The sequence below is a fragment of the Diprion similis genome, chromosome 8 (assembly GCF_021155765.1).
Source record: "Diprion similis isolate iyDipSimi1 chromosome 8, iyDipSimi1.1, whole genome shotgun sequence".
NCBI lineage: Eukaryota > Metazoa > Arthropoda > Insecta > Hymenoptera > Diprionidae > Diprion > Diprion similis.
Genome location: NC_060112.1, coordinates 5,985,122 through 6,003,865, shown reverse-complemented (window position 1 = coordinate 6,003,865; position 18,744 = coordinate 5,985,122). Strand labels below are relative to the sequence as shown.

The window sequence follows — 18,744 nt, the reverse complement described above, 5'->3', positions numbered from 1 at the left end:
ACTCATCTTCCGATAAAAATAAATTATACTATACGTGATACATTATGCAGCATTTTTTTTTTTTTTTTTGTTTTTAATAATATTTTTTGGTCATTGGTTAGGTTGTTATTTTTTTTATTTTTTCGTTTATTTCGTTTTGAATGATCGACGAAAAAATTTTAATACATAGTATGTGATATTTATTTATCTGTGAAAAATGATAAATGCAGGTAAAATAATTTTTTATAACAACTTTTTTCCTTTCTTAAATCGTTAGAATTGAATTTTGTTAATGACTTTCTGCCTTTTTTGAAATTTCAACTTGCCATAGATTGGGTGTGTTTTACTTGCCACCTTTTGAGAACGAAAGAACTGAAAGAATTGTACATGTGTTTGATAAATATTTAAAAATCAGCCAAACAGCAGCTTCTTTTAAACCTCTCGTTTCCGAAAGATGGCAAATAAAACGAACCCATTATATATACAGTGTGAATTTCGTTACGATAGGATATTCCGCCGACTGTTATAGTTTAAGAGGTCTACCCAACTGACGAGCAAAAAAAAAGCATTTTTTTTTTAGAATTTTTTAAACAAGTTTTAACTGCAAATAATGATATAGGCTTTGTTTGGCTTAATAAATAGACTCTCGACTTGCATGTAAAAAAAAATTTCATTCATTTTAATCACTTTTTATACACGAAAATCGTGTTGAAAATCAGCTTGAAAAAAGGTAATCCGTACCCTTGATGATTTTCGGAGACCGTTAACCCGAAACCGAAAAATCGAACGGTTTTAGATTCAGAATAATGTTAATGACCTTGGAATGAATCATACATTTTTTTAAATTTTATTTTAATTTCTTTTTTTTTCTGCAACAAACTGCAAAAAATTTTTTCCCCTGCAATTCGAGAGCGGTTGTTTGCCAGGGCGACCAACCGTCGTAAATTTAGACGACAGTTAGCCGAAATGTGTATAACGTCAAAAATTTTGACAGCTGCCAGAGTTGAGCACGATTTGCCAGCGACAACTGTGCAAAATTTTTGAGGATCTGTTCATGACGGTTGATCACCCTGGCAAACAACTGCTTTCGTATTACACCTTATGTGCATTAAATTTTAGCAGACGACGGGAGATTCTTTTGTCAGCGATTGACACTTATATTTATATATATATATATATATATATATATGTATATTGTTGGTGGAATTCCGGAAGTTGATGGAGTGAACGGAAACCGAGGAAACCGCGATCATTGTGTACGAAGGCTTGTTTATTTCACGATTAATTGAGAGAAGACGGACGTTCGGCGATTAGTATTTATAGACATATTATCAGGTTAACTATGACGTGCTAGAAGACGTAGACAGAGAAGGTATCAAGGAAGTGGGCGTCTTAGTTTTTATTTCCGTCTGACAGACATCGCTGCGTATAAACGACGTTGCGCAAGAATTAGCAGTGGGAGAAAAAAAAAGATAAAGAAACAAAAAAAAAAAAAAAAAAAAGGAATGAGAAAAAGAAAACAAAATTGATGCGAAGATGAAAATGAAGATGTCTAAGAATCGAGTCGCGGAGGAAAAGCGCGAAGGGAACGGGAAAAAGTAACCGATCGTCTCGAAATACGATGTTTCGTAATTCTAAGCCTCACGCGATGTTTAAGACTGGATTATACAATCGTTTTAATACTTAGTATTTTATAATACTTTTTTTTTTTATCTGCAACGAACGTGTCACTTTTCCACTTTGATAAAAAAATAAAAAATAAATAAATAAAAATGACAAATAATCAGAAACGTAAGTTCGTGACTTGCAGCAATACTTTGAATTTTTTTGCACTCTAAATCATGAATAAAAAAATATACGCCTTCGTTTGAATCGAGTTCAAAATTATCATTTTGTACTACGAATTTAGATTTGATGAACAATTTTGACTTGTCGACGTCACGATGATTGTACAATATACGTGCATACATACATTGGTATAATCTACATATTTTACGTTTCTATAACAGTTGAAAGCTCACCTGACTCCGATGAATTTTTTTCATCATCATGTTTGAATGAATTATACCCTTTCATTGTTCACACGGTGTACGACGAAGCGAAAAACAGCGCGAGATGGACAGTGAAAATTCTCATGATTTGTCTATATTTTCCTTCACTTTTATTGCTTTCATTCTTTTGGAATAAATAATTCGCACTCTCGATTCACAGTAGCTGTCGTATAAAGTTCTTTATTTTCATTTTATAATTTCAATTTCTTTATATAACTATCTGACAGTCTGTCGATAATGGGCTAAACGAATGAGGAAGAGGGATAAGAGGAAAGATAATTTTAAAAAGTGACTATAATTCGCAGCATTTAATTGTAGTCAAGTTTTCTTTGTTCATCGCAATTCAAACCGTTTATTATACCTCGCGTTATTATTGATTGCCAAAAACCGCGCCCAGTAATCAACGGGTTATGATTAGCCGTGTGTAGGATATGATATGAAGTATAATTTGAATCGGTGAAATGTGTTATTACCCTTCTATAATGGAGTAATTTTTGAGCAGCGAGTTTGCAAGCACGCTCGTAGTTCATATATGGGCCAAAAACAATTTCATTTATTAAGTCAATATTAATTTAACAAAGAGATATTAGAGGAGCAGTTATTATAGGCATGAAATTTTGACGAATTCGTTGAAACTTAATTACGATGAAAATAACCAAAGAAAGCAGAATTTGTATGAAAATTAGAATAATAATAATAGTAGTGATAATAATAAAAATACAGTTTAGCTAGGAACGAATTTTACGTGGAAATTCTACAAGCAAATTCACGTGACAGACGCGCGATTAAAATTCCGTTGAACATTTTTTTTTTTTTTTCTCAAAAAGGATCGGAATCATATAAATTGGCTGAAGAAAAGTTTTGATGCTTCCCATTTTTCAGCTGCAGGGCTGGAAATCGTCGGAAGTTTGAAGGAAGTTTCGCGGCATTGTTTAATCTTGAGTCTTGAGGTCGGGAAATATCGACAACCGTGAAAAATGGTTTTGCAATAATTTTCCCGTTCGTGACCGAATAATTATGGAGACTTATTATACATACAACCCTCGGCGAATTTTTTTTTTTTTTCAATAATCACTCGATGTAAAATGCCGCGCGAGCTGAGTTGCGTCGCTTAGTTATGAAATTTTTTTTTTTTTTTAATGGTGGAAATTGTATGATTAATTTATCGAAGATGTTTTTTTTTCTTTCCGTTGCAAAGCATGCAAGCTTTCTGAAAAATTTATGATATTTTAACGACACGGAATATCCGTTCCGAAAATTGACCGGAATAATAATTTTTCAAATGAATTTTCACCACCGAATTTCAAACGCGGTTATTATTTGCTATACGGTTTAATAATCGCACGATTCCATACGTACTTGTTACACGTATCTGGTATATTTCAAAGCTCGATTAATAGCCGTGATCTAACGATGCGAGGATGATAAACTGCACGTATAAAAAGCACAGACGCTAAACCGTACGCAATATTATAACCTTCCTCCGCAGTTAGTAGGTATCTCTTCTCTTTGCTTATAAAATGAGTTTAATAAATTTGTTATTTTATTATCGTACCGTTTCTTTTCTTTTTTTTTTTCTCGAAATCGTAAATAAATCGCCTGCATCCGCGTTTACATGGTTATTATTGCGTCATCAGAGCAGTTCGATATTCTTTGGCTATCGTGATTTATCATTTGATTTTCCGGAACAAAAAAAAAAAAAAGTTCACATTATCCAAATTTTTTCTTTGATATTTTGAAAACATTTCTGCCACATTATTCGTTCGATTGTATAATAATACAAAGTGTCAGTATGACTTAGAATGTAAAGTCGATCACGAAATAACTTGAAGACGTGGTTGGAATTTGGAATTAAGTTACAGATACGCCGCAAGTGTATAATTTTAACTTTGTATTTTCTTCGCGTTCAACCGATAACTGACGATCAGTCATTTCTTTGCTATGAATGTTTTTCTTTTATTTATTTATTTTTCTTTTTGTTTTATTCGAAAAATTCTTCGTTTAAAGAAGGTTTTTTCCGTTTACGTATCATTCGAACTCGCACGATCAATCCCAATGTGAATTTTTCTCGTTGTTTCTTTACGGAGGGGATTTTCCACTCGTAACATAGAACAGAAAAGAAATTTAGAACGAAGAATATAGATCAGCGAAGAAATAAAGAATTGAAATTACCATCGATCGTGAAATGTGGTGAAGCGTTACAAGAACTTGAATTTTCTCTTTTACTATCTCAAGATAAGCTTTTAATTTAATTCAAAATTGTTTTAAACAAAAGGTTTCTACTCACGTGTGGGATGAAACAAATTGGCAGTTTCTTTTTCAAATATTTGCATATGAAAAGTTCAACACGAGACGTGTAAGAGTTTCTTACTGTACACGCCACCCTTTCCATCAAGACTATTTATACCCGATAATATTATATCAACATCACTTATGCGGCTTACATTCGGTAATTGATTTTGCGAAGTTTAGGTATACATATACGTGTAACGTTAGTACCTACACGGAATGAAAATCGAATAAACAGACCCTGAAAACTTTGAAACAACTTCGTAAACTTCATCCCTTCGAAGTTTGCTCTGCACGATGTTTTAGAATTTTGCTGCGAGGTCGCGAAACCGCGGGTAAGAAACTGTATCACTTTTAACCTAATTGAGAATCGCTCGAGTTGAAATTTTGCCAAAATATTCGCTCATCACTTCTAATTTTTTAATGGCTTAAATATACGAAAATTGAAGATAAGCTCGAGCCGGGATCATGGAGTTACCTAGACGAATATATAAGTATATCCATTGTAAAAGTCAAATTTTGCTATAGTGTATTATGATCTCAGATTCTTTTCACCTATCAAAGATTTCAGACCTTTTTTTTTTTATTCAACCCTTCCTATGAATTTTCCTTACGCATTCCCAATGTGATTACTGATTCCAATAATCTTTCTCCTTCTTTATTTCCGTCCTTTTTTCTTCTCACTTTTGTTCTTTCGATATTCACAGTACACCGTACCTTTCTCGGACAAAATATATTAGTCAGTGTCCGTAGCCGACCCTTTTCCATCTCAGCTTTTTGTTCAGTTTTTTTTTTCTTTCTTTTCCTCCTTTTTTTTTCTTTAACTTTCTTTTTTCTTCTTTTTTTCACACTATCCCTTATTCAACAGGAAGAATTAAGTTCGCCGTTCCTTTCTCGTAACTTCATTCATATATCAGTCACTGGGGGTATGAAAAAGAAATACCGTATAAAGAAAAAATAAATAAATAATAAGACACATGTATAGCAATTCAAGAGATGAAGTAGGTAGAAGGAAGAAAAAAGAACTTGAGAGGTGGGACTGGTGTTGTGGAATACGAAGAATTACGAAAGCAAAAGAGCATTGATCCAGTTCAAATTAACTTGATTGCATCGCTGCTAATTCGACGTAATGAAGTTTTTATCACTTTTGCTACGTAGGCACACCGCGAGGGTAGAAAGTGCTATTAATGGTCACGAAGGGAGTCCCTGTGGCGCAAGGCGCTGTCGGAATTAGGGCGACATGTAAAGAGTTTCGCTGACGAGAAAGGGTGCAGCGTTAAAACCTTGTGGTTGTAAATGGGGAAGCGGTTAATTGCAAGCCGTGGCTTTAATTTATTGCTTTATGAAGTTATGGAGGCAAAAGTTTTCTCTGAAAATGGTTAAAAAAAAATGTCCCAGTAGGTTCAATAAAATTTTTGAATCGATTTAACCATTTCTCAATGTATTACTAAGTGAAAATAAGTAATAATGACAAAATAAATGTTAATATGACGGTTTAAATGTTAAAATTTTTGAAAATTTGTTTTATATTCATTGACTGACGTCTAAAAAACAAATAACACAAATATGAAGTTAAAGTGCTGGACGTTATGTTTTGTTAAATTTTTCTAACAGCGTATGTGATGACAAAAAAAGAAAAAACCAACAGCCGGTAATAAACGTTTAAAGTAAGTAAAGTAAAAAGTTTCGGAACGAATTATATCGAAACAAGTGAAAATGAGTTGTCGTAAACTGGAAACGAAAGATCGGAAATATTGTAGGAAAATTCTGAGGGTTATGAATTTTTTTTTAAGATTGAGCTGTCGCCATTTTGTTACTAAAAATGTTAAATTTTCACAAAAATTTTGCCGTCTCTCCATCGGATTGTTGATTTCCTTTCCAAATTTTGAAATTGGTTCGGGACTTTGTTCGGAATTCAGGATATACGTAACCGGAAGTAGTAGAAGCTTTGACGTGTCTATATCGAATATGTACTCGGTGTGTCAGTAATATTCCGTTGAAAAAGTCTCCTCGAAAAATTTCATGGTTCATTCTCAACCGTCAATAAGTTTTTCATCCAACTCTCGTCCGATTAGGTGAAAAACCATTTTCTCAGAATTTAAAGTGCAAAATATTCCGCATAAGCAGAAAAAGGTTGTCCGATTCACGAAACGTGAATCGTGTTTCCAAGTCGTAAAAAATCTTTTGTTCCAAGATGATGTTTTCCACGATAAAAAACACAACGATAAAAGCATTTCGCTTTCCGATGATCCCTAAAAATAAGAAGTACAAAAAAAGGACAAAAATTTGGTTACCGTCTGAAGATTAAAAAAAAAATCAAAAACAAAAAGGAATAAATTCTCTCGGCCAACCTCCGATGCCTCAATGTTGTTGTCTTTTTTCTTCACAGATGTCTCTTGCGGACTGTGGCTGAAAGCGATAATCTCCAGATCAATGGAGGATTATGAAGTCGGGGAATCACAGGCCGGCGGAAGTCAGGGGCCGTTCAACACCTCGCTGGGGATTGTGGGATGCGACGAACCACCCTTCAAAGGCGCTCTTCTGGCCACTGCCTGGTTTCAGGCGATCATTTACTTTCTCTACAGCTCCATATTCCTCACAGCACTGCTCGGAAACGGACTTGTTTGCTACGTTGTCTACAGCAGTCCGAGGATGCGCACAGTCACCAATTACTTCATAGCCAATCTAGCCGTCGGCGATATTCTGATGACCCTCTTCTGCGTGCCGACTAGCTTTGTCAGCACGCTTATACTCCAATACTGGCCTTTTGGTCCTGAACTCTGTCCAGGTGTTAATTACTCCCAGGTAAGTGTACAGCGCGCTCATTAACTAACAAGGAACATCAGTTTGATGTCTTCTTCTGATTTCGTTGAGACGTTTCATGTATGTTGTAGAACATTGAAAATAACTAAGACACGCGTTTTTTTTTTTATCTGCGGAAAAACTGCTTAGAGGGGCGAAAACGATTCCCAAAGATGGACACCCAACAAGGAGATTTCTTGATGTGCTTAATGGATTTGAATAAAACTAACGCTGAAGTTTTCTTATTCATTATTCAAAAGTCACTCCATTGAGTGCCCATCTTTGGGGGTCGTTTTCACCTCTCTAAACTGTTTTCCGCAGATGAAAAAAAAAAATACGTGTCTCTTAGTTTTTAATGTTTAACGAAATCAGAGGGGGACACCAAACTGATGTTCCTAGCAAAAAATTCTTCCAGAAACATGATCCTCTCTTATAAACAGCCAACATCGCTCGATGGTACCCCCGAAAAGTTCCCTCCATGCACTTAGTTGTCGCTTCCATTAACTTCGTTACACTCACCAGAACAACTTTACACAAACTAGATGTTCCGATCAAAGCGATAAAGATAGCTGATCACATCTTCATATTGTCCATCCAGAACCGTATAATATCCTTCGCCAATGGCGAAACATGAAAGTATAGTTAGGTAGCTGGTTACACCGTGTGGCCTGGAAACTTTTTTTCATACCCGCACTTCCAACGTTATGTTTTTACAGGCGGTGTCGGTCTTGGTCAGCGCCTACACTTTGGTAGCGATAAGCGTTGACCGTTACACGGCGATAATGTGGCCGCTTAAACCACGGATGACAAAACGCCAAGCCAAAATCGTCATCCTCTCGGTCTGGCTTGTGGCTTTGGCAACTGCCTCCCCCATCGCCGCCGTTTCTCGGCTTGTCCAGCCCGCCGAGCAGTTCGTCAAGTGCGGGAGATATATTTGCCACGAGGACTGGCCGACCAATGATTACAGGTAATTGGACGATTGGCGTGTTTTCTTTTCCCTTTATTCGTTTCAGGGTGGGTTTGTCGGTAACCTCAAGCTCATTTCGAGACAGCAAACTTTTCAAGTTACTGAAGATCGTGCGACCAATTAATGTCGCATGACGTTAACGGATTAAATATTCGACTTATAATTACAAAATTGGTAGAATTTTAAGCAAGATGTGATAATGAGTGTCGATAAGCATAAAGTTGAAAAGTTGTCCATGAATATTCTCAAACAGTTCGAGATTAGGACAAAGTAAAAACAATCGCTAGATATCGTATAGAACTTAGAATAGTGATGGTGTACTAGGGTGTGCAAAAAAAAAAAACGGAAAACGATGTATTTTTTTTTTCAAAAGTGTATCACAATTTTGGTATGTCTCAGCCAAATATGAGCTCTTAATATTGATATTTAGAGGTGCCTATTTTGTTTTTTCCACTTTGCATTTAAATAACACGTAAAGAAAATCGGAAATTTTTTTTATCACAAACGGTTTGACTTAGAAATTACCTGAATACAGATTTTTATAGAAAGTTTAACGCTCTATAATCCAATCGATTACGAGATATTTGCCTGTAAACATTGAGTCATCTTGAATATCTCTCAAGCGGATAGATTAGGAAAATTCTATCGCAATACATTTTTATAGAGCGTAAAGTTTCCTATAAAAATTTGTATTTAGATAGTTTATAAGTCAAACCGTTTAAGAGGGAAAAAAAATGTCAAAAACTTTCCAAGTTTCCTTACGTGTTATTTAAAGGGAAAATGGAAAAAAACAAAACACGCATCTCTAAATATCAATATTAAGAGCTTATGTTTGGATAAGACATACTATTTGAGATGCTCGACCAAAATTTTGATGCCTATTTGAAAAAAAAAAATTTATTATGGTGAAACCTAATGTGTACCTAATATGATTAACAAAATTTGATGATTTTCGAAACTTGAAAGTTTTAGTGGACCATTTTTTTTACCACACCACGCCAAGTCGATGTACAGTCAACTTTTGTTCACAACCTAGCAAACATGCTTCAACCGTGTTTTACTCGGGCTTAGATCAACGCGATAAGATAACTCAGCAGAATTCCATACCGAATGCAAAGCATGCATGCTTTACACTATTACGCTTCCTCCATTCGAACACATCAACAAAATCCCTTCTTGGTATTCCCGAGGGGTTCAACGGTACCCATAATACATGATATTCCGATCTCTCGGAGTCTCTGGAAGCGACCCGCGATGATGCTGGCATGAAGGAATTCTCTGATCGTCCATCATGTTTTCCTTGTGAACGAATGGTCATCCCATCTCTTGGAATCGTTCTTCGTAGAAGTCACGTTCGTACCAAAAAAGCGGAGGAAATACGGAAAGAAAATGAAAAGCTGTCACTGATCAATCAGTTATGGTTGTCCAGATCATTAATAAAACTATCCCGTGTCATTGTGTTTATTGAAAATATTTTTTGTGGTTGCATTCCGAAGTGAGCAAATAAGAGGTCCAAGTCTAGACAATAGCTATTCTTGACCGAAGCTCTACGAAGATTCACGGTGATTCTCTCGTGACTACATGAAGTGCAAATCGGAGAGCGCTTATCGGGAATTTGGTGGAGTGTCTAGCCGGGGTTAATGGAGCATCGCCGAGTGCCAGTTGGTCGCTAATCGCGTGTACCGACCAGCGTGGCAGGTCTAGAATTCTCCATCAGCATCGCGCAGGATTTGGTAGCGTCATAATTGATTCTGAAGGGCGATAGGTTCGTAGGTATACGATTTTTGTCAATCGTTGTAGGAGTAGGAGACGGACGTGACTCCACCCTGGCAGACGTAATTAGCGTACCTACGTAAAAGTCTTCTTAAAATAGTGCCAACCGCGCCCAGCTACCCCGACGATTCTTCCTCCTCCTCCTATCGTTGATCGCACTTTTTCTATATTTACATTCCACCGACGTGCCTGCGATTGTTTACACTGCGTTTATATAGTCCGCATACTCCGGATTCGCCTTCGCGATTGTTGCATCAGAGCCGAGGAAAAATAAATCCACGTTTAACGGTCTATGATATACAGCCTGTCGGTCGAGGGATCTCAGATCAAAAGTTTGAATAGACTTCGTTATCAAAATCAGTTCTAGTTTTTGCCGCGCTTATACTAACGCGATGATCAATTTGGATCCTGCTCGCACCCGCCAACACGTAACGCCAACACGTAACGCTCGATTATCCTGCGCCGGAATCACAAGCCCGTTTCATTTCCCAGTCATAAATCATACTTCTGAACCCCGGACTCGATCCAGCAACTCATATACCTCACGGAAAACACTCCATTTGATATTTTCGACTCGACTTCTTGTTCCACTTATTCTACCGCCGCTTTAACGATCATGTTTTTCAGGTACTATTACTCCATGGCGTTACTGGTGATGCAGTACCTGATCCCGCTGCTCGTCTTGATGTTTACTTACACGAGCATCGCGGTTGTCGTCTGGGGAAAGCAGATACCTGGGGAAGCCGAGAACACGAGGGACCAGAGGATGGCGCGCTCGAAAAGAAAGGTAGGAATTTAACTCTCGACTCTTTCACTTCTTTCAAATTCTTCTACCCTATTCGGTTTGGCTTACACGCGTTAGCTCACTACACTTGGACTAGACGAAATTGACTTGCTTGTCGGTGCTAATTTGCCTGGTTTATTCCACGGATTCGGAACGGAAAACACCGACAATGCAGAGAGAAGTAGCTGAGGAAACTGGAGTGTGAATTGATCGAATCAAATCCTCTTCACCTTCGGCTTAGGTACACATAGAAATTCCCACGCATTAGCTATTCGGGCACGTGGGAGGCAGGCTTTCATTACCAGACTTATTACAGCAAGAACCAACCTAAATAGTTAGGTTATGCCTACGCTATTGGATTTTAAAGGACCATTGTATGAGGAAAGTTGTTTATTTTTTTAAATTAAAGACCGCGTTTGAAAATTTTTTCGCCTTCAGCGACGATAAACCGTTTGTAGGTATACGTACCGAATCGACTACTCCTCATCCATTAATTCATCCAACTCAATTTGCTTCTTTAGAACCGATAGGACGACGGATATTATTTGAAAGGATTTTTCACCCAAATTCCGTTCCGAATTTCATTCGATTTACTCCGCAGATGTAGAATTCTCTTTCCAAAAAGTAGAAAGCGACGAGAAAGGATGCGAAATTGTAGGAAATGCAAACTTGGAACTTCTGCGATATCGGACGTACACGCGGTATTCTGGGATGAATTGGTCATCCGTGTATCTCTGAGGGACGAGGATTCGACGAAGCAGGTAATCAGGAACGATGCTCTCTCCTTGTCCGGGCCGTCAGCCGCACACAAGTTTCTCCTGTTTGACGGGATGTTGGTTGCCACGTAAAGCAGAATTCCTCGAAATTAATGGTCGCTTTTGATGTAACGCTATTACGCCTTTGGAGGCCCGATAAACCGTTCCAGAGATTAGGACAGGAAGAGAAAGCTCACGAATCGAAGGATCAGGAAGACTGATGTCACGGCCAATGTTTACTAATGGAAAGAAAGTGAAGCAATAATCGAATTGAAAACAGTCAAGATTAACGATTGGGAGCCAAATTGTAGAATCACTCACTGCACAATACGTACCTGTACAAGGCTGAAAAGTCGAGTTTTCAATCATGAAAAGGGAAATCGAGATATACGAATCTGAAATAGAGAAAGCTGAGCTGAAATTATAGAATATCCAAAACATGCAACCGTCATAAATTCTATATTTTTCTATAATTTCCATACGTAGTTATTCTGATGGTATAAACTTTTGCTTTCGATACATTTATCCCTTCGGTCAAAATATAGAATTGTTCAAATTTTAACATGTTTCTGTGCATTTTAATTGATTTCTATAATTTTACAATGTTGTGCTATTTTATTTTTTTACTTGCAACTTAAGTGTAAATTGAATCATCGGTATTTTCACATATTTCTGCGCTTATACATTTATTTTGACAATTCTACACTTTGGCTTTCTCTATTTTAATCGAAAGAAATATATTAATCAACACGATTTATAGCATTATGCTATTATTTCTACATTTTTACTCTTCTGTAGTATGAATTTTATACATTTACGAGACTTTCCAGTTTTTAAATTCTGCAAATTAGATAAGTGAGTTTTTGAAAAATTATAATTCCCACCCTGGCATCGTTCAGATATTACGTAACGCTCCGTAAGCCCCCACTCCCCCCGCCTTCCGTGACGTAACTTTAGGAAAAAACATATTTTTCAAAAATTACATTGAAAACAACTTTTATTAATTTTGCTCAACACAAAAGACTGTACGAATACGAAAATATTCCTTTTCAGATTCGATATAAACTTTTATACTAAGCTTAACTTCTTTATATAATAGTTATATTTATTATTTTTATTTGATCGATTTTTGTTTTTAGTTTCATTTAAACTTTAATGCAACTTATCCTGACAATTTTCGAAACTGTTTCACCTCTCGGGTTGAACATTGGTGGTAAAATGATGATCTGGAATTTGTGGAAAAGGCGCGCGGCTTCAAGTGTCAAGACTACTATTGAACTCTCGAGCGACTTGAGACCTAAAAATAAACGCAACGAACTTGAGACAAGGAATAAATGTATTTTGATGAATGGCAAGCCGCCAAGTTCCGGGCTGACAGCAACGGCGAGATATCAATTCCATGGAAATCTCAGCGAATTATTCATCACGTCGCGGAGATTGGGAGTATCTGTGGAAACTAATACATTTACATATCGCATACACGTTTGTTCGCGGGTGTTTGAAGATGCGAATTCTTACTTAGCAGCCGTCTTACTTTTGTCTTTTCTACGCATTAAGGACCAACGAAGTAGGTATCCTCATCTTTCTTCGGACCCTTTTACCCTCTTTTCTCAAGTCTAAGTTATACCCACTTCAAAAGTAATTGCCACGCTCTTGAGTCCGTGACATCTTCCAAACCGCGAGTCTTTCTGTTTCTGTATTTTTTTTTTTTTTTTTTTTTTTGTTTCTTTTGTTTTTCTTACTTCTTTGTTTCGGTTCGTATCACGCGGGATGAACCCTCTTTGAAACGGTATGAAAAGAAAAGATATAGAAGCAAAGAAGATTGGTAAAGAAGGTTGTCGTTGTATTTTTTTACAAAATGGAAATTCTCCTATCCACTTGCCAAGAGATCATAGGCACTCGTGAAATATTTTTCCGGAGTTATTTTTTCTCGCAATCTCTTTGTGACACGGACAAAAGCTGTCTCGGTGTGAAATTGAAGAGACGTGCGAAATCTCCTCGACGTTTTCACCTTTTATAATTGCGATACTGTATAGTGGTCCCATTATTGTTGTCACGTGTAAAACGCTACGCGGTGCAATTTACGGTTATAAGGACTTATTCGCTGTCTCTTTGAAGCTGCATTTGGAAAAAATGTCTTACCGTCCTCATAATTCTCTTTGATTAAGGGTTCGCGGTCCGTTTAACCGCTGGTCGACGAATGACCCTGGGAAACTTTTTGCTCCAGCAGACAACTGAGATGAAAAAATGAATAATGAATAATGAAGACCCTCTGTCATTCGTACACACGTTTACCTTTGTACCGAGGCTGTGCAATTTACTATGCTAACGTGGTCACTGCACCGCAATTTTGTTACCAAATATGTGTACCAGATGAATACCGTAAAAAGGACGGAAAAACATTCGTTGAAGAGAATAAAAAGACATTTTCTACTGTTGTTTTATATTTGTAAAGTGACTCGTGGTATGTTGGAGTAAACATGTATTGTCTGACAAGATTTCGGAGCTTAGCATTGGACAAATTCCTGACCTTTTTGTCACAGCATATTTTCGAGTTATTCAGACTTGCGGATCGTGATCTCGAGATCGTTGCCCTCTTATTTTCTGTTCAGGGTTTCTTTTGTCGACCTTCCGAGTATCTGCGAGGAATCGATTTGATCTCATCCGATCAGTGTTGAAAGAACCCGGGTCGCAAAGACGATTAAGTCATTTGATACTTCGCGTCTTCATCTTCTAGACTGGTGATTCCTCTGAAAAATTCAACAGTTTTAGAATTGGCCGCATCAGTTATAACGATATCGAAATAAGGAAATACCGTAGCTTGAAATAATACCGAAATACCGAAACACCGAAGTATTCAAGAAGAGGATATTTCCGATCATTGAATTAACGTATCTGCAGGATCGTGTATTTCATTGCGGAGCAACGTATTTTCGACTTGGAGAAAACATTTGTAACGTCCGTATTTTTGGTACTTTAAACATTAAATGAAAACTCGAACGTCAAGACAAGGAATTTCTTTTCAATAAATAAAACCTTGCGAAACGAAAAACAAAATATTTTCTACGATTTCACCGTTAGACTGGAATGCATTTTCAATCTTCATTGTTTCAACTAGTTATGTTTCGTAGCAAAGCGAAATCGTATTATTGCATTACACAGGGTTCTCAATCATCGTTGCATGCATATTCAATAGTAGTATGCGTATGAGTGTGTAAAAATTATGCGAATGAACAGGATTGTTGAAAAAATGTTAATTTGTCTCAATGTGCAACTGACCCAACACGCATCTTTCACGCAATCGACACGTGAGGTCAAAATTGTGTAATGGATCACGATCATTAGAAACATAGAAAATTACTGAGGAAACTTGAATTCATACGACAGAAATCAAAAGAAGAAAGCAACCTCTCAATTATAAACGAAACTAGGGAAACATCCTTTTTTCATCAGATAAAATATCAGAGATCAAATACGAGATTACTCATATTTCGAGCTTCATCATACAGCGTTTAGAGCCTTTACATTACGACATTCACTAAACTCCTTCTTCATCGGCAGGTGGGTGTAGTTCTGGAAAAGGCATAATCTTCTTGCTGATAGCCTAGGCACGCGTACTTCTGTGATAAAACATTGAAGCAAACAGTTACAATGCAAATTATAAAAAAATCATGTCTGTTCAATATTTGCGAAACACACTCGAGCTGATTGTTTGATTTGCAAATTACACAATGGCTCGATCGAATTTCTGCACGTGATCGGGACATGACATCGTCTTTCATATATTTGCATTCGGCATATTTAGGAATGAACCGAGTTTTTGTGGGGAAAAAAAAAAAAAAAAACGGAGAAAAATGGTTCTCATAATTTTTACCTTGTTTAATACGGATCAGTTCACTTACCTTCAACGCCGAATAAATCTTAACTTTTGTCAAAGTTCTTTAGGATCGCATTGAATACCGCTACGGAGAAACATCGAGAAAATGCATTCGCGGATATGTTTCCACAATCATGTAATGAATTCTGCATGAAACGAGTCATCCCTAATTTTTATTCGCACTTACGTGAAACTGCACCCAATATAAAATATGTCGGGTTACAAAACAAATTACAGCAGTTTTATTTTCAGAGATGTGAATGTTTACGCAGCTTCGAAAATGTGGAAAGAACGATGTTCGTGCATAAGTTTGAGTCGGAAATTTGGCTTGAACACTTCCGGATATTGTTAAGTATAATCGTCAATACATGCGGACCAAAACCGGACCCCTGTAATGAATTTCTTATTTTAAATATACCTACGTTAAAAATATTAAGCCTGGTAGGAATATTTTTCATTACGGTAGGTACATGTAATAATTGTATTTACAACATTTCTTAAATTCATTTCATCCATTTCACTTGGATTGAGTAATTTATAATTAATTTCTCCAAAAGTCCAAATTTCTCATCTTAACGTTCTAATTGTCATTCAATCCTCAAATTACCAAAATACGGGCGTTACAAATGTTTGCTCCCAAGTTCAACAGGCGTTGCTCCGCATTGAAATACACGATCCTGCAGATACTCTACATTTCTATGCAAGAAATAGTTTGTCCAGCATTTGGACCGTCGCGTCGAGAAACCTGGATTGAAGTTCACCGAGAAGACGCCGACGGGAGAAGAACATTCGGAACGTCAATGCAGCAGGCGCGAGTGGTTTATAATAATTTTAATCGATTGCCTAGGATTGTATCAAAGTTGAGAGCGGTAATGATTCGGCGAATCACGTTCTCGCGGAATTTACCGAAATCTTGTAACGAATCACACGTAAACTGAATGATTTCCAAATACCAATTTAATCCCTGAACCTGCAAACACTATAGAAATATGGGTTTGGGAAGCGAGTAATGACAATTTTGTATCTTGATGATTAAATATTTATTTAGTTTTCAAAACACTGGTAAAACAACGCTACGGTACAAATCTTAGCCTCTCTCTCTGCGTATATTGCCGATTGTGAAATCTCAATCAGTTTTCGGCTGATGGTATCGGAGTCTGGCGAATTGAACTTGAAGCCTACGAAACTGGGTGGAGTTTCCAGATCAAATCAACGCCGGTGGATACGAATTTTTCAGGTGCACATTCCTGACGCAGATCTTTCAGGATTTTTATCGTAGCGCCGAGAGACCTCGAGGGACCGCAATTAAAATATTGACTTGATTTCCTTCCACAGAGATTCAGCGGTTGCACTAACTATATTGGTTGCATGCGCGTAAGTGGCGCCCTCCTCCCCTCGGCCGTAAGGCGTATCGCTGTTGGTCTCGAGATAATAGGCGCCAGTCCTAGAACGGAAAAACATGATTCGATCAAGGTTCATGGTTCGCCACGAGGCGACCATGCAAGCTTGACTTACGCGGTAGTCGGCGTAGCGTAGCCCATCACTACGACGTCATTCGAATCGCATGAGCCTTCTTTGAAAGCCGAATTCGAGTCGCACGCACGGCCAATGAATGCAGTCTCATTTCGTACGCTTTCAGCGTAATAGAAACAAGCTCTGAGATGGCTGCAGACCTCTGGAAAAGAGATGATCGGATTACGATATACGAAAGAGGGTGAAGTCTGAGACAATCGTGACACGGTTATAACGTATACACGCCGACTCACCTATCAACAGACAGCCCGGCTGCAATTCTGTACCACCGTTGGGATAAAAGTCGACATCACCTGTTTGCAGGCTGATTCCAATGACGCCTGCATCCGTGTGAATGATTTGGACGAAATCAGCGTCGCCAGACTTCACATGCTCTAAGTCGGTGTAGAACATGAATGAAGCCGGGTCCAGACCTGCGTGGCGGTAAAAGAATTTTATTAACTCTGTGAAGTCGAATGTAATTCTCAGGGCAGAACGGTTGGAAGAATAAGGACGACGCGGACAGGAGGAGAGTATTTGGATCGTCGATTCGGCAGGTGCGGGTGGAGTGTTTACATCAGACGCTGCTTGGGAAACTGGTCCAGAGGAAAAGCACGCTGGAATGGCGCGAAAGGCGAGCAAGAAAGTTCTAAGGCAAGCATTCGTCGGACCTCGACTCACCTACTATTTTGGGTAGCGAGAAGTTCGCGTATCGCCCGGCGTACCCGGACACTTGGGCTCCCATCGAATGGCCCACTATATGAAGGGAGGAAATCTCCATACCGGCTGCCACCCACTCGTTCAGGACCGTCGCCAGGGTGTAGCCGACACCAGGAACGCTTCGAGCGGCGTAGATCCACTCGGTGTCAGATATACTCGCCCAGTCGAGCGCCAGGACGTTGTAGCCCCCTCGGTTGATGTATGCTGAAACATGCCCGGAGTACGATCAAGCTGGGTGTTCCGGTAGTTTGAAGTTCGCTTTATGGAACTTGAATGTTGAGACACCGCCGTGAACTGCGAGCCTCCTTCAGAGGCCCGAACACCGAGTAAGTCTTGCATTCGGACAAGAAAGGATTTCTATTCTCACCTTGTGCGATAGCCTCGCCGCTCTTCCAATTCGGTGTCCCGAACAAACCGTGAGTATAAACGACAGTCGACAGGTTGAGGTTCATCTGATCCATGAGGCTCACAGCTTCGCCGACCACCACCTCCGTATATTGGTCGACAGTGTCGCTGAGGATTGTTCAAGGTGATGGTCAATGATTATACAATTATGGAGGCAAATGTCGTGAGATATTTGATCATCGTGCTAAATTCGTTGGTTACCGAGCGATGGTGCAACTATCGATGGTGATCGACTATAATGTTTCGACTTGATTCCATCTCGTAACAGAAGCACAAGACAATGTATTATCAAAGATTTACGTACCCTGTATACAGACGTAATTTGATGGCTGCCAATTTTGATGTCGAAGCTTGCCAAGCTGTGAGATAATAAATATTAATGAAGAAAAAAAATTCCATGCGAAATCGGGGTTAACAAAAAAATTCGGACACGGACAAACTTTTTCCATGAAATCGCAATACTTTCAGAAAAACCTGATCGATGTGAACATTTCAGTGGTAAAGTTTTCAAATAGTCGAGTTGTCGCAGGGGGTACAATAATGTAGAGAAAGATGAGAGAATTGAAAAAAAATAACTTACTGCACGATTCGCACGGCTCGTACGTTTCGTTTCCTGCCATGGCAATTGGCAGCCACAAAGAGAGTAGAGCCACAAATCGAAACATCGCTGCGTCGAGGAACTTGGATAAATGCGGAGATTTCCAAAACGGTTAATGAGTAGCGACCCAATCGGCTCCCCTTATATATGATTTTTGCACTGTGGTTCTCATTCGTGAGCCGAATGTTTCGAAATATCGTTCGACATTTTTATATTCTCTGAATCGGTAACG

The 18,744-nt window shown here is 38.2% G+C and overlaps 2 protein-coding genes across 6 annotated transcripts in view; one reads left to right on the top strand and one right to left on the bottom strand.

Annotated features, from left to right (window-relative positions):
• Positions 1-18,744, top strand: part of LOC124409901 (RYamide receptor) — an 83,482-nt gene that overhangs the window by 6,159 nt on the left and 58,579 nt on the right. For all 5 annotated transcript variants that reach the window (XM_046887850.1, XM_046887853.1, XM_046887851.1 and 2 more), the window contains 3 exons: positions 6,709-7,124; positions 7,838-8,088; positions 10,489-10,648. In XM_046887850.1, the coding sequence (XP_046743806.1) occupies positions 6,753-7,124; positions 7,838-8,088; positions 10,489-10,648 (783 nt within the window). In that variant the 5' untranslated portion in view covers positions 6,709-6,752. The remainder of the gene's footprint in view (positions 1-6,708; positions 7,125-7,837; positions 8,089-10,488; positions 10,649-18,744) is intronic.
• LOC124409905 (phospholipase A1-like) lies at positions 16,302-18,631 on the bottom strand. The gene is made up of 8 exons (XM_046887859.1): positions 18,495-18,631; positions 18,219-18,273; positions 17,877-18,022; positions 17,471-17,713; positions 17,045-17,223; positions 16,793-16,956; positions 16,580-16,721; positions 16,302-16,416 (listed from the first exon to the last, which is right to left on the bottom strand). Exons 1-7 carry the CDS (start codon positions 18,577-18,579, stop codon positions 16,583-16,585), a joined length of 1,011 nt encoding a protein of 336 aa, XP_046743815.1. The 5' UTR covers positions 18,580-18,631; the 3' UTR covers positions 16,302-16,416; positions 16,580-16,582.

Excerpts from the sequence above, each read along its gene's own strand:
- LOC124409905 (XM_046887859.1), bottom strand. The coding sequence starts at position 18,579 with ATGTTTCGATTTGTGGCTCTACTCTCTTTGTGGCTGCCAATTGCCATG. Across the intron at positions 18,274-18,494 it reads CGAGCCGTGCGAATCGTGCA|CTTGGCAAGCTTCGACATCA; the intron begins GTAAGTTATTTT and ends ATTATCTCACAG. Across the intron at positions 18,023-18,218 it reads AAATTACGTCTGTATACAGG|CGACACTGTCGACCAATATA; the intron begins GTACGTAAATCT and ends AACAATCCTCAG.